Here is a 21,401-nt window from a genome sequence, read left to right on the forward strand (position 1 = left end):
CTGATGTGGCTGGTTGTCTTGGTCCTTGTGGTATGGCCGTCACCCGCCAGCGCAGGGGACCAATTCTGTTTCCATCTTGTGCTCATTAGAAACCACCTGCCATCACGGTAGGAGCAAGAACCGTGTTCGCTGCTTGACATGGAGATGTCTGGTAGACACAGCTCAAGGGATGACCTACAGAGACGCACCCGTCATCAGACGGCGGCGCCTTCCAGCGCCACACGCGCGAGGCCACCGTGCTCCCGGACAGCGTCACCGCAGAGGTGTCCGGTGGGGCTCCTTCACCTGGGACCCGCACCACAGCTCCCACAGCTCCTCGCCAGGGCACCCCGGCCTCCTGCTGCCCAGCCCTGCCATGGCCGCCAGGCCCGGCGGAGGAGCACCGGGGCGCCCAGGCGTGGGCCATGCGCGGAGGTGCCAGGTGGGGCCTCCTCCAATGGGGAGCCTGGCTGCCAGGCCTCACCTTGCCCTATTGGCTGGTGGAGGTGGGAGGGGCCTCCAGCCCCCAGCAGACGCAAATGAGGCTTCACCCAACATGCCATGCAAATCAGGGGGGCGTTGCTGGGTGATCACGTGGTGACCTCACGTGATGGACACTATGTAACCAGGCTCCACCCACTCCGCGATGACGTCACACCTCCAGCTCTCGCGAGAGCCCCCAGTGCTGCCCCTCGGAGGGCGAAGGCAGGAGGGGCAGGTGGCGGGGGCGCAGGTGAGCCCCGGGCCCGGAGGGGCCCCCCCCCACCTGAGGCCCTGCCCCCAGCCGCGCCCAGCTCCTCTGGGGAGCCAATGGGAGCATTGGCCCCATTCTCTTCCCATTGGCTGGCTGCCTGGCATGCAAATGAGCCCCGACGTCACTTCCTGGGATAAATCGAGCGCCATTTTCTCTTTCTGGCTCTGGATGAGGAGCGGGCGGAGGCCGAAGGGCGGGCGCGGGGCGGCGGGCGCTGCGCGCGGGGGCTGAGCCGAGGTCGGTCCGGGCTCCAGCGATGCTGCTGCTGCTGCCGCCGCCGCCCTCGCGGGGCGCGGAGTGAGCGCGGCACCAGGCGGCGGCGGAGGAGGAGGAGCCGCGGGGCGGGGCGGCGGGCACGGCGCGGCGCGGGAGGGGCGCGGCGGCCGAGGCGGCGGCGGCGGCGGCGGGGCCGGCGCTGTGAGGAGCGGGAGGCGGAGGCTGCGGCGCGGGCCCGGGACCCGGCAGGCGGCGGCGGCGGCAGGAGCGGCGGCGAGGCGGCAGAGCGGCGGCGGGCTCCCCCTGCAGCCTGGCCGGGTAGGTGCAGCGGGGTGAGCCGGCGGCGCCCGCAGGCGGCGCCCGCAGGCGGCCCGCCCCGAGGGGCGCGGGGAGGCGGGGGCGGCGGTTCGCGGCCCGGGCAGGGCGGCCTCCCCGGGCGGAGGCGCTGTAGCCGCGGGTGCGAGCCGGGGGCTGGCGGTGAGCGCCGGCTTCGGCGCGCCTCGCCGGCTGCGCTCGCCTCTCGCTCGCCTTGGCGGGGAGCTGGGAGCCCGGAGCGCGCCTGGCCCAGGGCTGCTGGGCTTCGCCGGGGGACGGGCGGGGAGGGTCCGTGCGCCGAGCCGTGCTGCGGGGGGCGCGGGGCCGGCTGGCTGCCGGGGGGTGCTGCCCCTTCACAGCCGGGAGCTCCCGAGTTTCCCTGCCCGGGCAGCACCTGGAGGCGCGGGGGGCGTTCATGCCGAAGCCCCCGCGGTAGCCGGCCCGCTCCAGCCGGCCCGGGTGGGGGCGGCTCCTGTCAGGCCCGAGGGTGTCGGCCCCGGGGCTGTCAGCTCCCCTGCCCCCCCGGCCGGCCTGTCGGGGCTGCTCGTCGGCGTGCGCGGGAGACCCGGCCGGCCACCGGGGCGCGGGTGGGGCGGGGTGCGGCCGCCGTAGCCGGCCTCGCCCAACCCCGGCGGCGCCCCCGTGTTGCCGCCCTCCGGGGCCGGCGTGGGGCCGGGCCGCCCCCCCCGCCCTCCCCTGCCCGCGGCGCCCGCCGCGCCGGAGGGGCTTCCGGGCGGGCCCGCCGTCGGCAGCGGGAGTTGGCCTCAAGGGGCGTTTTGGCAGCGGGGGGGCTCGCTGCGGTACGAGCACTGTTCACTACAGAGCTGTTGAGGACCACTCTTTTTCATAGTTCCTGTCAATACTCGGGCGATGGAGTGTTTGAGGAACCAACTCAACAGGCTGTCTCAAAGCCTGCGGATGAAAAGTCTTCATTACTTCTGGACAATGTGGGCATTTGAAAGAGTTCATGGAAAACTGTAATACGCACGGGAATAGTACGCATGCAAAATTAGAACTAAAATGTTAATGGAATGCAAAATGACATTAAATATTCCTGTGGTATTTCACCAATGCATAAATCTTAGAAAAAATAAAAATTTGTATTCATAATGTCAACAAACATAACCCGTACAATGCAAATCATTAAAATCATTTGAGTCTGCTTGCCTTGTGCTTGAGAGCAAGTAGTGGGAAGTTCTTTTTGTCCTGATTTGTAAATGGATTAAAAGATAGGTATTTGACTTTTGCTGCAACAGTTCATAGTTCTGTACTGTCAAATTATGAACAGCTCCCTTTCAACTGATAAATACTTAAGTTCTGACAGGTAAACTGCTGGGGGGCGGGGGGGATTGGTTGTTTTCCTTGACAGTTTTCTATCATCAAAAGTACATGTTTGAACCCCTAAAAGTTCTAAAGACTTATAATGAAACACTTATAAAGACTTACTCTTGGGACCCCCAATCCAATCTATATTCTAGAAATCTTTTAAATAAATTTTCAGTTTAATCTTGAACAAGAAAAGGGTATTTTTTAGAGCAATATTTAGACAAACAGCGTGTAATAAATATGCTGTATTATAAACTGCCATAAGACCTGTAATTCTAATTGTTCATTTCATGAACGCTTTGTAAAAAAAAAACAACAAAACCCTCCAAATTATAGCAAATCTCCAGACACAATGAAGAGCACACAAACAGTTTTATAATGCCTTATGTTTTACCATTGGGAACTCCATGGTTTGGGTTAAGTCTTGTTGGAGGCTCGTAGAGCTGGCATGTGTTTACGCGCTTCAATCCTTCCACTGAAACCTGTAGCACAGCCTTATTATTTTCAGTTTTGTCCCCTTGCTGAATTTTCAGGTTGTGGCTTATCTGTGCTATGGATTGTTCTGTGCATCTGTGTGAAATGTCTTTGAGTCATACCAGGTGGACTAGTGCAGTACAAATGCAGTTGTACTGGGCTCGGCCTGTGATTCTTCTGCTCACATGCACATGGGGCTGGTGAGTCCTGCAGGATTTGAGTAGGCTCTGCGTAGATTCTCAAGTTAGAATGCGCTTGGGTCTTGCGGGGTTCAGTTTCTGGCTAATGCTGATCCCCAAGGGAGTCAAGCTCCGTGTGAGTCACAGTGCTCTAGGAAGGCTCCATGAGTTTGAATGGTATAGTCCCTTCTTCTCCTCTAACTAGTCTTGGGTAACAGTTCATTGTGTGTTAATGAAGCATCGGAATAGTTATTTAAACCACAGTAGCTAAAGTTAGCGATCTAAGTTTGTTTTGATTTGACCTTTTAGGTAAGATGCAGGTTGATGTGCTGTATCTTTATCTATGTAATCACATACCGTAATGCTTTTTGCTGTGCTAGCAACTGCTGAATGGTGGCTATCTTTGTGTTGGATTAGATGACTGTTTTAACGGGTATGTGGTTTATAGCCAAGGAAGGAGCAAAATTATTGTGACTATAAGAGATCTGTAATTGGAGACCCCTAAAGGTTTCTGATTTAGTTGACCAAAAAAATGTTTGTTTTTTTTTAACCTGAGATTGCTATCAAGTTGCACTTAGATAGAAATTGGAATTTAAGAAAATAAAGTAGCATTATTTTGTTGACGGGAACTTAGTAGGTTTTATTAATCTATTTTTTTCTGCAGTCAGTTTAATTTTAATTTACAAATGACATAATAAGCAAGAATAGTATCCATTCTAATCAACTGACTGTTTTTCTTTCCAGGAGTCAAATCTTTCAAAGCTGTTAAAACACCTAGAGATGTTGATAGGAGGCTATGTGCGTTTCTTCCCTCTCCCTCCAAAGGCTGGATAAGTTTTGATGGTGCCAATGTACTCTTAAATCTGGTTAGGTCTTTCTCAGAAGGCACAGATAAGAGTCCAGGGAATGGAACTGTCCATGTAAAATGTGGTTGAGCAGATATCCAGGTATGACTTATTGGAGGGCTTGTAAGCTTATCAGAAACAAAACAAAACCGATGAGAGTAAAATTCAGCATGGCCAAGCAGAACTCATGTTTTTCTAGGCAGTTTCTCAGCGTGCCTGTCCTCCTAGCTGCTGTCTTTGCCATCCAGTGTTCTTGTTCTTTCGATTCTGAGAATTAGTAGATCCCATGCTCTCATTTGATTTTCAGGAATGAAGCAGTTATTGTTTTCTCAACTAATACTGAATTATCAATGTCTAATGAGTTTACTGAAATGAAAATAAAGAATTCTTTATTGGTGCTTGTCAATTCTGATAACTGCTGAAATACAAGTTGGTAAACAAACCTTTAAAAATACTTCCCACCCAAATATACCCAAACCTGAAAGTCTTTATAAACATCTATTCCACAGTTGCTAATGACAGTTTACAGATAAAAACCTATAAAAACTAAGAATGATTTAATTTCCGAAGCAGGTAATATGAAAGGACAAAATTCCTTAAGCCTTTCATAATTTCCCTACTATAAGCTGTTCCATGAGCAAGAGACTGGTGAAGGCCAGATTCGTAGGAACACGTCTGGAGATCTGGCTTCTGTGTAGATTATCTGGTGTCTAAAAAGGGTTGCATTGCAGCCTTTTTCTCTGTGGATCTAATAGAGTCTCTCTCTAGCTGCCTGTTTTCATGAAATCTCTAGGAATGCCTGATTGTTTAGGTTACTGTCAGATTTTGCTGGATGTATTTGCATGCATGTGAAAGGCACATTTGTGCATCTTCCTTACTCCAGCTCCATACAGCTTCATATTTAATTTGATTGTATATGCCTGATTTCCTTAGGAACATGAACTGAAATGGTGCTGATTTGACATAACGGAAAAAAACCCGTTTCACTGTGAGCACAGTCCATCACTGGAAGAGCTTGCCCAGACAGGCTGTCAAACCTCTGTCTGTGGAGGTTTTCAAGACCTGACTGGCCAAGACAGAGAGTCCCCTGGTTGCAATTCATCGTTGAGCCTCCGTTGAATAGGAGGCTGGACTGGGTGTCCTCTTCAGGCCCCTTCCAAGGTGAATGAGTGTTGTTCTAAGAAGCAGACGAAAAGGAAGGCAACTAGGAACTTTCTGTTTTGTGGTGACTTCTCACTTCGAAGAGCTGAAATGTTAATATTTTTGCTTTTTTTATGCAGAGAAATTATAATCAAGCATAGTTACTTGGCAAACTAGTAGTGTTCGTCTTTGACTAGTAAGATACTGTCCAGACTGTTACCTTGTTGTTTAGACTAGTATTAAAATACTACAGTACTACTGGAGGGGAAGAGTTGCATTTGTGATCTTTGTTGAAAAGCTGAACGTAGTTGGATGTTATATGATCACAGATGTAGAAATGAAGGGAACCTTTAGTGTTGCATAAAACTTCAGTTTGTGGTATTGTTCTGGAGGTGTTATCTAAATGAACAGTAAATGCAGGAATAGTTTGATGGATAAAATGCCTGAGCAAGGGTTGAATGACCTTTTTAGACCTGAGTTTGGGACATCAGCTGCTACAGTGATTCTTTTATTTTGCTGTTAACTTGCCTTGGTTCTGTTTATGAAAAGGTACTGTCTGTGAAATCTCAATAGGTTATTAGTTTTTTGGAAACCACAGTTAAAAGGAGTTGAAGATAAATTTATCTTTTTAGGTAGCCAATGCGGTAAAAGGATAAAGACTCTTGGGCTAGAGTAATTCAGGTTTAATTTTACTGTAGTGCTTTCACGTTGAATTTGCTCGTTAAGAATGGGATGCGTACCAACAAAAGATTGACTGTAGTTGTGCAGGGAAACAAACTGCAAGCTAAAGCTTGAAGAATGTCCAAAATACAAGAGAAATAAATTGGTAGTAAAAGAGTATGGATAATAAACTGTATAGTAACCAGGGAATTAAACTGAGGGCTTGAGGGAATAAGCTTAGAAGGTTGAAATTTTGTGACCTTTGTGATGGGGCATCGCTTGTCTAATGGATGCAAAGAATGATAGATGAGTAACTTAGTCTTACTCCCAAGGAGTTTGTTTAAAGACCAGCTGAATAACCATGCTCGTGATACAGAAATATACATCTTTTTGGACTGAAGACCAACTACTTGAAACCTGGAAAATAAGTAATTTGTATTCAGGTTTCTTCTTTTGTTGCTTTGGGTTTTTGTTTTGTTTTTATTTCTTTCCTGGATTAATGACTTCTGTTTCAGAAAGATTACTGGTTAAGAAAACTCTTGTGATACATGGATGTTACATACTATATCACCTTTGTAGACTAATGTTTCTTTTTTGTGAGATAGACATGCCTCAAGAAACGTCTGCTTCACCTTCTTCAGTAGCATCAGTGTATCAGTTAAAGGACTGAAGTGGAGGAACCGTTTCCAGTGGAGCCTAACGTATTGAACCACGTCTCCTTCTGGCTGATCTGAGCATGGTGACATCCTGTCAGCTCTATTGTTACCTGCAGTGGACCATGGGGTTGGTGCACATAACCTGCTATCATAGAGGGACTGATCATAAAGCTTTAACCAGAGACTATACAAATTCCCAGTTGACTTCTCTTTAAAAAGAGGATTTTCATCTTAATTTTACTCCTTGGATTTTGACAGAATGCCAGACTAGTTACTCTGATTTATTCCATTCTGTATAGGTTCCTGTTCCACACCCACCCCAATGGTATCAGAATGTCCTCCAGACTTCTTACTGATAAAAAGTATTAGAAAACAGGACTAGCATCTGTCAAATGGGGCTCCCTCTCCGTTTCTCTCTACACACCTTTCCTTTGGGGGGAGAAGAAGAGGAGAATAGCATGTGAGTTGTTTGAACTTTAATTAAAAAAACCTCAATTGTATGTTTTGTACAAAAATTAAGATTTGGGTTTTTTTGTCTTGAGTGATGACATACAAGAGTAGAAAAAGTTGTTTTTTTTTTTTTTTTTTTCTTCTTCTTCTGGTGAGGCTTAGCTTGTAGCTTCTGTCTTATGTGGAAGGGGTTTTAACAGCTGTTTACAGGAAGGTCTTGCCTTTCAAGGCAAAGCTTTCATGTTTACAGTGATCTTGCTTTTTTTTTTTTTTGAGAAGTATAGCTTTTCAAGACATTCAGGACCATCAAAGCTGACGTACTGTTTGGGGATTTTCTTTATTATTTTATTCTTGTGAGAACTTGTCCTGGATGGATGAATTGTTTAGCCATAAGGACAGATCTTTTAAACTCTATTGGGTCCTCTGCCAGCTATTTAAGAACAACAAAGTACCTGTGAAGCTCCCAGTGACCTTTTCCAGTGCAGCATAGTTCTGTTGCATTCTGTGCCCATTTAAGTTTCTTAAATCTCAGTCTAAATTGTGTTTTACTGTAATCTAGGGAGGAGGTGATAAAGGGACATACTTCTAAAGCTAAGCCCATGGGCATACCTTAGGATGTACTGGGAGCTGAAGATAAGCAACTGATGCATTCATAGCCCAGCTGCATGGGGAGTGATAAAAGCCTAGCTGTTGGGGAAGTGCTAGACCCTTCTTGGTGGTATGTTCTAGACAGATGGGCAACCACGCTGCGCAACAACCCTTCAAATAGATGACCTGCAGTAGAGAATCTGTTTTTCAGTAATCTTGCTTTAGTCGTCATCCTCCTCTGTATGTTGGATGGCAGCTATTGCAGCTTGCTGGAGGGGGCAGGGTAGGATATAAATCCAAATTCTGGAGTAGGGGAAGGTAATAGAGCTACATACACTTCTTCAGAGGAGGCCTAAAAGCATATGGGTATGAAAAAAAAAAAAAGTCTCACTTCAGCTATCAGTGCCATACATTAATAATGTTTTAGTTCTACTGCATTAATATTGTAGTAGCTTGTTTTATGCCAAGGTCCATATCAGCTTACAGCAGCAGAAACTTCTGCAGGAAATTTAGATTTTACTAGCAGTCATATTTTAAGCATGTACATACATGACGACAAACCAAATTATCAAAGAGGCTTCTCATCTTGATACTAACATTCAAGGTGAAACGTGTTGAATTCCTCCTTCCTAAATGAGATGATAGTAATTTTCTGAATAGAACTTAGTAAAACTGGTGTTCGTGTTCTTTTACAAAAAACCCGACAAAACACAGTATAGCTGCCTTATAGATACAAAGAGATCTGAAAGAAAAACTTGAAATTTTGTTTAGATAGAAGAAGTGGAAAGGATTTTTTTCTCCCCCAAATCAGGTTCTGTTTCCTTTAAGAGGAAGCAAGTGATGTACTGGGAAGTATTAATGAGACCTGTTCTTTGGCTTAAGGCTTTTGGGTTTTCATATTTAAGAACACATTTTTCGGACTTTAGTTTTTGTTTTAATACTGTTAAATGCAAGTGCCTGTGTTCAAGTATTCCATCACCTCTTTGTATTTCTTTTTCAGGAAAAGTGCAAAATGTTTCAAATCCCTGTTCAAAATCTTGATAATATCAGGAAGGCTCGAAAAAAGGTGAAGGGCATTCTTGTGGATCTTGGGCTTGACAGCTGCAGGGAATTGTTGAAGGTAAAGCATTGGAAATAATGTAAACCAATCTGAAACATAAACCCTTGAAAAATATTTCACTTTTTAGTGTATATATGATACTCTCTGCCATAAATCTTTATGGTGCTGTCTTCACTTGAAGGATTACTCATGACTGACTACTCATATGCCAGGGGTGGAATTTAGTGTTTTAGTATATAACATTGAAAGAAACTCTGTTTCTCAGCAAGATATGTTATGGATGGCGCTGCATATTCTCTGCTAGTAATATTTCAACAAGAGGAAACGGTACAGCTTTAGGAAAAACACCACAGACTAATGAAATGTTATTTGTGTACTACACAGCAATTTCTTTGCGATTCTTTTCAAATCACAAGCAGATGAAGACTTGAGTCTACACAAAGGCATCCCATCACATATCAAGGGCAAGCCTCTGAAGGATATACGAATTGTCAGTATTTCTGAAAATGGACAAGCAGTTAGACCCCGTAATCTTGTTGCAGGCCTTTAAGCTTTCTGTCCAGGGAAAAATACCAAACTTGTCTTATTGAGTTATAGTTCAGTTCTGCATCTTAAAAAGTATACGCAAGTGTACTGGGCTGATCAGGATGAACCTAGTACCATAGTTGCCACTTTCAGGAGAAAGTATTGTGCAACAAGAAGGAGGAGGAATTCAAACCATCAGATTGGCAGGCGTAATACCAGAAAAAGTGCAAACACAGTGTCCTGGTTTTGGCTGGGATAGAGTTAATTTTCTTCCTAGTAGCTGCTATAGGGCTGTGTTTTGGATTTAGGATGAGAATAATGTTGATAATACACTGATGTTTCGGTTACTGCTGAGCAGTGCTTGCACAGAGTCAAGGCCTTTTCTGCTTATCACACTGCCCCACCAGCGAGTAGGCTGGGGGTGCACAAGAAGTTGGGAGGGGAGATGGCTGGGACAACTGACCCCAGCTGACCAGAGGGATATCCCATACCATATGGTGTCATGCTCAGCATATAAACCAAGGGAAAAGATGGCCGGGGGTCCGCTGCTCAGGAGCTGGCTGGGCATCAGTCAGCCGGTGGTGAGCAATTGCGTTGTGCATCACTTGTTTTGCATATTTTTTTTATCATTATTGTGATTTTCCCTTTCTTTTCTGTCCTATTAGATTGTCTTTATCTCAACCCATGACTTTTACTTTTTCTTTTTTTTGATACTCTCCCCCATCCCACCAGGCGGGAGTGAGCAAACGGCTGTGTGGTGTTTGGTTGCCTGCCAGGTTAAACCACGACAGTCCTTTTTTTGGCACCCAGCGTGGGGTTTGAAGGGTTGAGATAACAACAGATCTGACCAGAGTGTGTTAAAACAAATTTGTTATAAGCGTTCCTTATTAGGTTAAGAGTTGCTGCTTGCAATGTTGATTTATTTGCTCTCGGAGTTGTTGTGCTTGTTCTCGGAATTGTGTTATGTAGCACCTTACTTGCTGTATATGATGTTCCCTGTTGTGCTGTTTATCACCTCTGGGCGTTGGACTAAGGTTATCATTTTGCTGTTCTGTGTACCACTGGCTTATGATATGATAGAATTACTGGTCGTGAGACTGATCTGGTATCAGTGCTCAGCATTGCCGTCGTCTCCGTACTTCGGGAACCATCTCTTGGAAACTATTCATAATACACTCTTTACGTTTTCTCCTGGGAGAGCCAATTTATGGGGGAGACAAGGGGGGACAGTTGCCCTGCTGCTTCCCCTTCCCCTTCTCCTCCAGGCTAGTTACAATAGCTCTTGAGGATTTGGAATATCCTTGGGATGTTCAAACGAGCCTGTTCCTATTGCTGTGTCTCCTGAATGTGTTTCCGGTCTTGTTTAAGGTTCAACAAGTGTTTAAGTGTAGCAGCCAGAGATCTGTCGCAAGGCTGGGTAGTTAGGAGTGGTAGGGCGTGTGGGATAGGATGGGCAAGTACTAGGACAGTGGGCACCTCCAATATTTTGGAACTTCCCCCCTGAACAAGTGCAGAATCCTGAAAAACTAGTAAAATGTTTGGAAAAAGTCTGCTGTGACTTCAGCTTGTTTAGGAAGGGAAGAAACTCTTCCCCTGCTAAGGGAAGAAGTGGACAAGGCAGGCTACTCTGAAGCAGGGCCATCATGAGAAGAGGAGGAGAAAGAGGCAGAACTCATAAACGAGGCAGCAACCACCTGATCCCTATCCCTGAGTGAGCTAAGGCAAGTGAAAAGATTTCAGCTGTTGTGCAGGTGAGCAGATTGTCACCTGGCTGCTCTGATGCTGGGATAATGGGGCCAGTATCCTGGAACTGGAGGGTAGGGAAGCCAAGCAGCTGGGATCCCTTTCTAGGGAAGGGGGCACTGACAAAGCAATTGGCAAAGGGGAACAAGCCCTCAGCCCGTGGAGGCACCTCTTGTCAGGCTTGAAGCAAAGGTATCCCTTCAAGGAAGGTGTTCTATGTCAGCCAGGCAGGTGGACCACCATGGAGAGAGGTATCCAGTACCTGAGAGAATTAGCTGTGCTGGAGGTGAGTTGTGATGACCGGGACAACGAGCAGTTATCCAAAGATCCAGATGAAGTCAAGCGCACGCGACCCACGTGGCGGAAGTTTGTACAGAGCGCACCAGTGTCATATGGCAACTCATTGGCAGTAATGACCTGGCAAGATGGAGAGGGGCAAATGGTGGATGAATTGGCTGGCCAACTCTGGCAGTACGAGGAAATTCCGAGTATAAGGCTTTAGTGGCCACTGGCGCACAGTAATGCCATCAAGCTATAAAGGGGCAGAACCCATCTGTATTTCTGGAGTGACCGGGGGATGCCAACAGCTGACGGTGTTGGAGGCCAAAGTGAGCCTAACTGGGAATGGGTGGCAAATGCACCCCGTTTTGCCAGGCCCAGAGGCCCCGTGCATCCTTGGCATAGACTGACTCAGGAGAGGGTATTTCAGGGACCCAAAAGGGCACAGGTGGGCTTCTGGTAGAGCTGCCTTGGAGACAGGGAATTAACCAGGTGTCCGCCTTGCCCAGTATCTCAGGGGACCCCTCTGTTGTGGGGTTGCTGAGGGCTGACGAACAACGAGTGCCAGTGGCTACCACAGCAGTGCACTGGCGGCAACATTGCACCAACAGAGACTCCCTGATTCCCATGCATAAGCTGACTTGTCGGCTGGAGAGACAAGGAGTGATCAGCAAGATTCACGCCGCCTTTAACAGTCCCGTATGGCAGTGCAAAAGTCTAACGGAGAGTGGAGACTAACAGTAGACTATCGTGGCCTGAATGAAGTCACGCTGCTGCTGACTGCTGCCGTGCCGGACATGCTAGAACTTCAATACGAACTGGAGTCACAGGCAGCCACGTGGTATGCCAGGGCTGGTATCACTAATGCGTTTTTCTCAATCCCTTTGGCGGCACAGTGCAGGCCGCAGTTTGCTTTCACTTGGAGGGGGGTCCAGTACACGTGGAATCGACTGCCCCAGGGGTGGAAACACAGCCCCACCATTTGCCATGGACTGATCCAGACTGCACTGGAACAGGGTGAGGCTCCGGAACACCTGCAGTACATTGATGACATCATCGTGTGAGGCAAAAACAGCAGAAGAGGTTTTTGAGACAGGGAAGGAAATAGTCCACGTCCTTGTGAAAGCTGGTTTTGCCATAAAAGAAAGTTAAGGTCAAGGGACCTGCACGGGAGATCCAGTTCTTGGGAATAAAAAGTGGACGTCATCAGGTCCCAATGGATGTGATCAACAAAATAACAGCCGTGTCTCCACCAACTAGCAAAAAGGAAACACAAGGTTTCTTAGGCGTTGTGGGTTTTTGGAGAATGCATATTCCAAATTACAGTCGGATTGTAAGCCCTCTCTATCAAGTGACCCAGAAGAAGAACGATTTCAAACGGGGCCCTGAGCAACAACAAGCCTTTGAACAAATTAAATGGGAGAGAGTTCATGCAGTAGCCCTTGGGCCAGTCCGGGCAGGACCAGATGTAAGGAATGTGCTCTACACCGCAGCCGGGGAGAACGGCCCTACCTGGAGCCTCTGGCAGAATGCACCAGGGGAGACTGGAAGTCAGCCCCTAGGGTTTTGGAGCTGAGGATCCAGAGGATCTGAGGCCCACTATACTGCAACTGAAAAAGAGAAACTGGCAGCGTATGAAGGGGTTTGAAAGTGCTTGGTACTGAAGCACAGCTCCTCCTCGCACCCTGACTGCTGGTGCTGGGTTGGGTGTTCAAAGAGAGGGTCCCCCCCTGCACATCATGTAACTGATGCTACGTTGAGTAAGTGGGTCACACTGATCTGATGATGGGCTCCAGGAGGAAACCCCAGTTGCCCAGGAATCTTGGAAGTGATCATGGACTGGCCAGAAGGCAAAGATTTCGGAATATCGGAGGAGGAGGAGGTGACGTGTGCTGAGGAGGCCCCACCGTATAATAAGCTACCAGAAAATGAAAAGCAATATGCCCTGTTCACTGGTGGGTCCTGTTGTCTTGTGGGCAAGCTTCGGAGGTGGAAAGCTGCTGTATTGGGTTGCAGAGACTGCTGAAGGAGAAGGTGAATCGAGTCAGTTTGCAGAAGTGAAGGCCATCCAGCTGGCTTTAGATACTGCTGAAGAAGAGAAGTGGCCAGTGCTCTATGTCTATACTGACTCATGGATGGTGGCAAATGCCCTGTGGGGATGGTTACAGCAATGGAAGCAGAGCAACTGGCAGCGCAGGGGCAAACCCATCTGGGCTGCCGCATTGTGGCAAGATATTGCTGCCCGGGTAGAGAACCTGGTTGTAAAAGTACGCCACGTAGATGCTTGCGTACCCAAGAGTCAGGCCACTGAAGAACATCAAAACAATGAGCAGGTGGATCAGGCTGCTAAGACTGAAGTGGCTCAGGTGGATCTGGACTGGCAGCATAAGGGTGAAGTAGTTCTAGCTCAGTGGGCCCATGACACCTCAGGCCATCAAGGAAGAGATGCAACATGTAGATGGGCTCGTGATCAAGGGGTGGACTTGACCATGGACACTATTGCACAGGTGATCCATGAATGTGAAATGTGTGCTGCAGTCAAGCAAGCCAAGCGGTTCAAGCCTCTCTGGTATGGAGGCCGATGGCTGAAATATAAATATGGGGAGGCCTGGCAGATTGGTTATATCACACCCCCACAAACCCGCCAAGGCAAGCGCCATGTGCATACAATGGTGGAAGCAACCACCAGCTCTCCGGCTGGAGGCATATCCTGTGCCCCATGCCACCACGCGGAACAGTATCCTGGGCCTTGAAAAGCAAGTCCTGTGGTGACCTGGTGCCCTAGAAACTGTTGAGTCAGGCAACGGGACTCATTTCAGAAACAACCTCATAGACACCTGGGCCAAAGAGCTTGGCGTTGAGTGGGTGTATCACATCCCCTGTCATGCACCAGCCCCTGGGAAAACCGGACGACACAATGGACTGTTAAAGACTCCACTGAGAGCAATGGGTGCTGGGACGTTCAAACATTGGGATACACATTTAGCCAAAGCCACCCGGTTAGTCAACACTAGGGGATCTGCCAATCGAGCTGGCCCTGCCCAGTCAAAACTTTCACGTACTGTAGAGGGGGATAAAGTCCCTGGAGTGCACATAAAAAAGAATGGGCTGGGGCAGACAGTCTGGGTCATTCCTGCCTCGGGCAAAGGCAAACCCATTCGTGGGATTGCTTTTGCTCAAGGACCTGGGTGTACTTGGTGGGTAACGCGGAAGGATGGGGAAGTCCAATGTGTACCTCAAGGGGATTTGATTTTGGGTGAGAATAGCCAATGATTTGAACTGTATGATGTTTATTGCTATATATATAATATATATAGCTATATATATCTAAAAAATAAATTTATATAATAAATATCACTACTATGGTGGCTATATGTCGTATCAACGGCCTTACAGTAAGAATCACCCAAATTAATGAAGAATGAACTTTGATGAAATGGAGCAAAGTGCAGCAATGATAGAACCGGACAAGGGCATTGGTGATGGAACCAGAACTGGCTTCAGCATGCAACAATCCAACACCACGCACCATCTCTCCTGCCCTGAAGGACTGTTATGACAGATGGAGCCCAAAGTCATGGACTAAATGAACTCAACAGACATTTTAGAGGAATGGCCCATAGGCTTGGGGAATGATATCTGTGTGTGTACATCAAAATACAGGAAAGGTGGCGGTGATTAATTGGGATGTCTTGTAAGTGTGAGACCTGGGCGTGACGTAGATGGCCTAAAATAAAGGGTGGATATTGTCCTGGTTTCAGCTGGGACAGATTTAATTTTCTTCCAATTAGCTGGTAAGAGTACTGTGTTTTGGATTTAGGATGAGAATAATGTTGATAACATACTGATGTTTTAGTTGTTGCTGAGCAGTGCTTACGCAGAGTTGTGGTCTCTTCTTGCTTCTCACAGTGCCCCACCAGCAAATAGGCTAGGGGTGCATAAGAAATTGGGATGGGACACAGCCAGGACAGCTGACCCCAACTGACCAAAGGGATATTGCATACTGTATGATGTCATGCTCAGCATATAAACTAGTGGAAATGATGGCCAGGGGTGCACTGCTCAGGAATTGGCTGGGCATTGGTCAGTGGATGGTCAGCAATGGTATTGTGCATTACTTATTTTTGATAATTCTTTTATCATTATTATTATTATTATCCCTTCCTTTTCTGTCCTATTAAATTGTCTTTATCTCAACCCATGAGTTTTACCTTTGTTGTTGTTGTAGTGATTCTCTCCCCCATCCCACTGGAGGGGGAGTGAGCGAACGACTGGGTGGTGTTTAGCTGCCTGCCAGGTTAGTCATGCAACTCGGTGACTAACCGGTAATGTATTTCAGCCAGCTAGTACACAGGAGTTTTTGGCTGTTCTATATGTTTGACGTCATGTTGACCATAGTCAAGAGTTTGGATTAATTCTGTATGATGGTACTAAAGTAAGTTAACTCTCTTTAGGGGTGCTGTGTTTCTTTTGTGGTGCTTTTTCTGAAACTGTGTAAGCAAGCGATTGGGGAAAAAAATGCTTAAGGTCTATGTGCATATCTAATTTTGGAATGTTCTTGGTTATTGCAGTGGAACAATGTTTGATATATCTAAATAAATGTCATAAGAGCTCAGGAAGAGGTGTATTTGTCTAGTAATTTCTATTTTCTTAACTCTTTTTATTGTGTTGTATATTGTTTTGTAATTAAACCTAAGTCAGAAGCTGTTCTGTCTTGACCCTTTGAAGTAGAAGTGTTTTGATGATGCTAGTTTTTGCTATGAAACTGATTACAGTCTAACTTTTTGATTGCAGTATGGGGTTTAATGGGGAATGAAGAATAAGGTGTTTTGTGTTTGGTTGTTTTTTTGGGATTGAGAGTGGTGTGTGTTTGGTTTTGTTTCGTTTTTAATAAATGGTGGTGGTGGGGAACCCAGCACAGTTTCCATTCTGGAAAAAGCTCTGTGAAATGTGGGCAAAAAAATACCACTTTTTTCTTTGCAAATAATTCTCCCTCAACCAATTTCATAACTTCAGTTTGTTTTTTCCAGGTAATCTGGGGCTCGTTTTGGTATAACTTTAGCAGCAAGAAGAATGGTTTTTAGAACTTGACTTGTACTTGGCTCATATGATCGTGGTATTTCTTTTTGGTAGAATAGGGTGTGTGATGTCTTAATAGGTGAGAAGTAGCTGAAGTTTTTTGTTTTGTTTTGTTTTTTCCCCTCAAATATTATGATTTATTTCTGGACATTGTCCTTGTGAGGAAGCTGGACCATTTAGGAAACGATATGAAATGATATGATACAAACTTGACCTGCCATCTGGTCTTAAAATTGGTCTTAAACTGTTCTAATAAGGCATGATAATGGACAGTAGTTTGTGAGGAAGGTGAAGGAATTTCACATACAACTAGTATCTCTTTGTAGCTTGGAGACCAAATGGATTAGTTTTTAGGCTAAAAGTTCTTGATTGATCTCTGCTAGGAAGAAAACATGAGCCTTTTGTGCTAGATTACTAGTTGGATTCTCAAAGTAGTACTTTCAAGTACACTGTAAAGTCAGAGGCTTTCCTTTAGGAAATGATTTTAACTTCTTTAACATATTGTGATCTTTAAGTCTTCATTTAAACTGAGCATTTTATCTTTCTGTTCTGGAAAACGGTTATGGTTTTAATACAGAGGGGAGAACAGTTCTTCGTTCTAAAATGTTTTTCTCTTAAGCTTAGAAATATTAATCAGGCTTCTCAGAGCGTTTTTATTCCCTTCTTGTTACCTTTCCCTTCTCCTGTTTTCCTCCCCTCCTTGAAGTGAGAAATGTGGGAAGGGCGTAACAAGTTAACGGATCAAAACTTGCTTCTGGGATGTCAACATGGATCTCTGTTTAAAGCAGGAGTTCAGAATGGCCGTTCGCACTGGCTAATTGTAATGATAAGAATGGTTATCTATCTTTATCTGTGAATATTTCTCTGTAGGAAACAAATGTTTCAGCAAAATGATCTAGACTTACTGTCACATACATTTGGCTTGTGGGAATCTGGTGTTCAAGTCTAGGAGCCTCCCTTGGTGGAGGGTTCTCAAACCAAAAGCAGAACATGTTTGGGGTAGGCCATAAACTTCAATAAAACTTCTTAACAGTGTGTAATTCACTGCAGCGTGTTCGGCTGAAGAATTGTTAGTAAATCTTGAGTCTCTTCATTTTCTCTATCAAACATATGTAAGAAAAGCATCACGTTCTCTAAGGCTGTGGGAGTTCTTTTGTTCCATGCAAGGGTTCTCTCTAAGGTGGTGTGTGTGTTTTGGTTTTTTTTTTGGTTTTTTTTTTTTTAAAGAAGGTTTGACTGAAGGGCAAATAGATGACTCATTCAGTGCCTAGATGTCGATCAGAATGGAAGGGGTTGGTTTGTTGTTGCGCTGAGCTCTAAAGGATTCTCCTTGGGGAAACTTGAAGGTTGAAAAAAGCTAGAAAGCTTATTGCAAACTTAACTACATTTTTCTAAATTCTTGAATAATTTAATTTAAATCAAATTATCATTGGCATGAGCTTCTGGCTCACTATAATCTGTTATACACACAGGGATGCTGACATTTGCACGGTGTGGACAGAAGCCTAGCTCAGACAGAGCCTGCATTAAGTAGGATTGTGTATTTGTTTGACTGCTAGAGGCTTTGTTTCTTTTTGTTGCTCAGTATATCCTGGGTTGCTTGTAAATTTCACATAAATGTTGCATTGGTTTTTTTGACCACAAACTATTAGATTTATGAATTCCACTTCTCTTGAAGATGATGTAATCTTAAATGGTCTTTATTACATGCTTCTGCTCTTCCAGTGGGGTTTGGTGCAGAGGTGAAAACATCTCACCCTCTCTAAGCATCTTGCAGAATTTTGAGTGAAGAGGGGTTTGTGAAAGGGAAGGAGAATGTGAGGAGAGAAGCGATGCTAGTTTTCTGTGGATTAAGCCTGGATTTGTAGCCTGTGTTTCATCTAAGACGCTCTAGTGTGCTGTTGAAGCTAGCCTAGGGTCTTCAGGAATGCCTAGCAAACAGGAATCTAGTTTTTTTTTCCATTAAGTTTGTGTTTGCATATGTGTGGGCCTCAGAAAATTGGAGAGGAACTTAAGATTTTTAGAGAAGTAGCTGGCTTTGGTTTGAGGAACGTAAACTGCTCTGATGGGATTGATTAGAAGAATGCTATAAGGAAAGCTGTTTACCCTGACATGGTTGTTCCAGACACAATAATATTGTTGCTTTTACAGCTTGAGGAAAAATATTGCTGCTCTTTGAAGTAAGCTTCTGGGAATGTCTTTGTTTTTCCAAGTGAAAGCATGGCAATGCTATGAAGATGTAATACTAAAACCTGTTGCAAAATAAACCATAGTGCTAAGTCAATAAATGGAAGTAAATAGTGAAATATTACAGACTGAGGAGGAGGAAGGTAAAAGGAGAAAATATCTTTCAGTGTTCACTGTGAACTTGGCTAGAAGCAATGGAATTAAAATGTAAATATTTTCACTCCTATATTATTTTCAGTAACTATGAAGTGTTCAGAATTCCTGCTATATTATGAGGCAGTCATGTGAACAATTATTTGAGGAAAATAAATCAAAGAGGGGTCAGAGTAGTAATTTCTTTGAAATGAGTTTTGAGAGCTGTATCGTAATACTGTATGGACTTTTCATTCATCCTCTGTTTGTGTGACTTTTCCTTTTTTCTTTTTCCTTGCTCTGTATTGAGATATTTTTGTATTCAGAACAGACTGCAAAAGCAGATTATTTCTTGTTTTCTTTTTTTTTCTTTTAGAATCTTAAGAGTTTTGACCCAGGTGAAAAACACTTTTGTAACACTTCATGGAGTGATGTCTCTCCTTGGGAGTCTGTGGGCAAAAGGAAGGTATGTATATCTGTGTTAGAAATTCTGGGTCGACGTACACGTGGAGTTGCTGAATTTTATCACTTTCAGAAGTCCTGGAAAAGTTAAAATACACCTTTTTTTATGGTAAAAAAATAGCTTTAACGTCTGTTTTCTAAGTACAATTAGTCAGGGAATAATCTTTCATTCCCTCTGTGTTCTTCCCTGTAATGCAGCTGGCTTTAAGGACTATGTATGCCATTTGCTGTCTTTAAGGATACAACCTTGAACATCAGTATTTAAGATGTCATACTAATGCTCTGCCTTTTTAGCCTAATCTGATGTGTAGTCTTAACATGGTCTTGTATACAACATGCTTCTTGTTTCATTGGAAGGGTGAAAATGTGATTGCATAAATGCAAGTGCATTAAGCTGAAATTATCATTAGCGGCTTGGGATAGGCTTGCAGCAGAAAACATATTCCAGTTAGATTTGTGTATGTGAAACGGCTTTTAGTTTTCTATAGCTGGAATCTTGTGTGAAGGTAGAATGTACAAGAAAGGTGGGGTTGAGACGAACAAACCAAAGGATTTCCATAATTTTATATTCTAGCAAGTTTCTAAGATACTATGTAGAGCATAGGAGTATATCCAGAAGAAAAGGTAGTCTTTTCTTGGTCTTGCTGAATAGTCTTAGGGCTTCTGATTGCTTTCATGAGGAAGGCCTGTCAACAGCATGTAACCAGTGGTGGGTCTGCTCCTTTCATCCTGGATCAAAAGGTAATGGTTTAGAATAGTCTGGTGGTGGTTTGCCAGGATTTTTTTTTATCTGCCTTTACCATGTTTAAAACAAACTGAGGTTGCCAAGTGCAATAGTTGCATTTTTTAAGAAAGCCCTCAACATACAGGCTGACCAAACAAAGCCACTCAGTCTTTGCCAAACTGTCATTTAGTAGAAAGTGACCCCTGCTACCGTTCAGGACCTTTTGTCTGCTTTGTCTCCTAGTTCTCCTTTCCTGAACTTGGTTTCACACATTCAAGACTGGAGGTTCATCTGTTGATGATTCAAATGTGACTTGTTTGACTAGATTTGTAAAGACAGATTGTATCTAGCCTCTTGGCACCGCTTCAGATAAAGCTTACAGTTACCTTCAGTCAAGACTACCTTTAGGTGAATGGATTAAATCTCGTTAATGGTTATGATGGTCTCTCTGTCCCTGCCTGCCCCCCCCCCCTTCCCTCCCTTCTTTTTTCTTTCTTTATGCACATGGAAAACTTCTCCTTTTACCAGGTCTCCTGGCTCCAGTCAGCATGTTATCTGAGCTCTAGCCTTGCTGATTTTGTTCTTTTTTGCCCTTTCCTCCACCTTCTGAGTAAAGAAAGAAATTCAGTGTTGGGAGATCTTCTGTGTTAGCTGAGCAGGGGAGGTTCCCCCTCCTGTCCAGACATGAAACAGGGAAGAGGAGGATGAAGACAGAGCAAGTGAAGCTTCCTGTCTAAAACTTAAGATGAAAGGTGTTTTTTTTTTTTTTTCTGTCTTCCTTCCACAGTCCTTTAGGAAAAATAATTAGCCATTTCAGTGAAAATGGAAAAGAACTAAAAATGATGCACTGGAGAGGGAATCTTCTTTCATTCCTGTTGTCTGGAGAGAGACCAGGCAGAGAGACTGGATCCCTTACCAGAAGGGAGAAATACAGATCTTGACTCAGCTAGTCAGCATGACCAGTAGTATCTATATCTGTCCAGAAAACAAGATTGGAATCTGATCTGGTGAACTTCAGTGTAGAGTTTGTAATGTGTTGCTGTGGAACAGATTTGTCAAGCTATATCTTTTGCATGCTAAACTTGTTCCTATCCATTTTCTTTAAACAACCATGGTTCCTTGATATATATTATTCGCATGTCTTGGCATCATGCTGCCTAGATTTGGGAGACAAGAAGTTGGTCTTTCAGGACGTTCTATTCCAGAGTTGTTATCATAAGGGGAAAATAAGTTGTTTGAGCTACGTTGGAAACTCAGTGGGCTGGAGAAAATGTCTATTTGGATTAGTTGTTAGTTGGTGGTGGTTTCTACAATTAGTACTATTTTTAGGGAGACATTAATTCTGGAAGAACATCAAGTTTTGGAGGCTGTTGGTCTTTCTGCTTGTCTCTAGGTTGTGCGGAACATGAGACTACACAGCAGAAAGTGTTACTCTGTTCTGGGGTGTATTCTTTGGAGTGGGACTAATCGAGTTTTCCTAAATGCCTCTAATAAACCTTTTTGGATTCCATTTGTACAGTTTAGGGTTATGTTGGTCAATCTCCAAGATGCTTCATTTTTCCTAAGTGTCTTAGAATTCTTATTTTGTCAAATTTTCTGTAAAACTGAGATGCCATTAGTAGACTATA

At 44.8% G+C, this 21,401-nt stretch overlaps 1 protein-coding gene across 4 annotated transcripts in view; it reads left to right on the forward strand.

Moving 5' to 3' along the window:
• Positions 1-661: 661 nt before the first annotated feature.
• ADNP2 (ADNP homeobox 2) overlaps positions 662-21,401 on the forward strand; it is a 28,194-nt gene continuing 7,454 nt past the window's right edge. The window contains exons 1-5 of one of the 4 annotated variants that reach the window (XM_082305128.1): positions 662-1,267; positions 6,494-6,671; positions 6,844-7,004; positions 8,583-8,702; positions 18,964-19,053. In XM_082305128.1, coding sequence (XP_082161254.1) covers positions 8,595-8,702; positions 18,964-19,053 — 198 coding nt within the window. In that variant the 5' untranslated portion in view covers positions 662-1,267; positions 6,494-6,671; positions 6,844-7,004; positions 8,583-8,594. Of the gene's footprint in view, positions 1,268-2,186; positions 2,212-6,493; positions 6,672-6,843; positions 7,005-8,582; positions 8,703-18,963; positions 19,054-21,401 lie in introns of those variants that run through there. The other 3 variants (XM_082305129.1, XM_082305130.1, XM_082305131.1) reach the window with 3 other exon arrangements.

The sequence above is a fragment of the Platalea leucorodia genome (genome assembly GCF_965183815.1).
Source record: "Platalea leucorodia genome assembly, chromosome: 1".
Lineage (NCBI taxonomy): Eukaryota > Metazoa > Chordata > Aves > Pelecaniformes > Threskiornithidae > Platalea > Platalea leucorodia.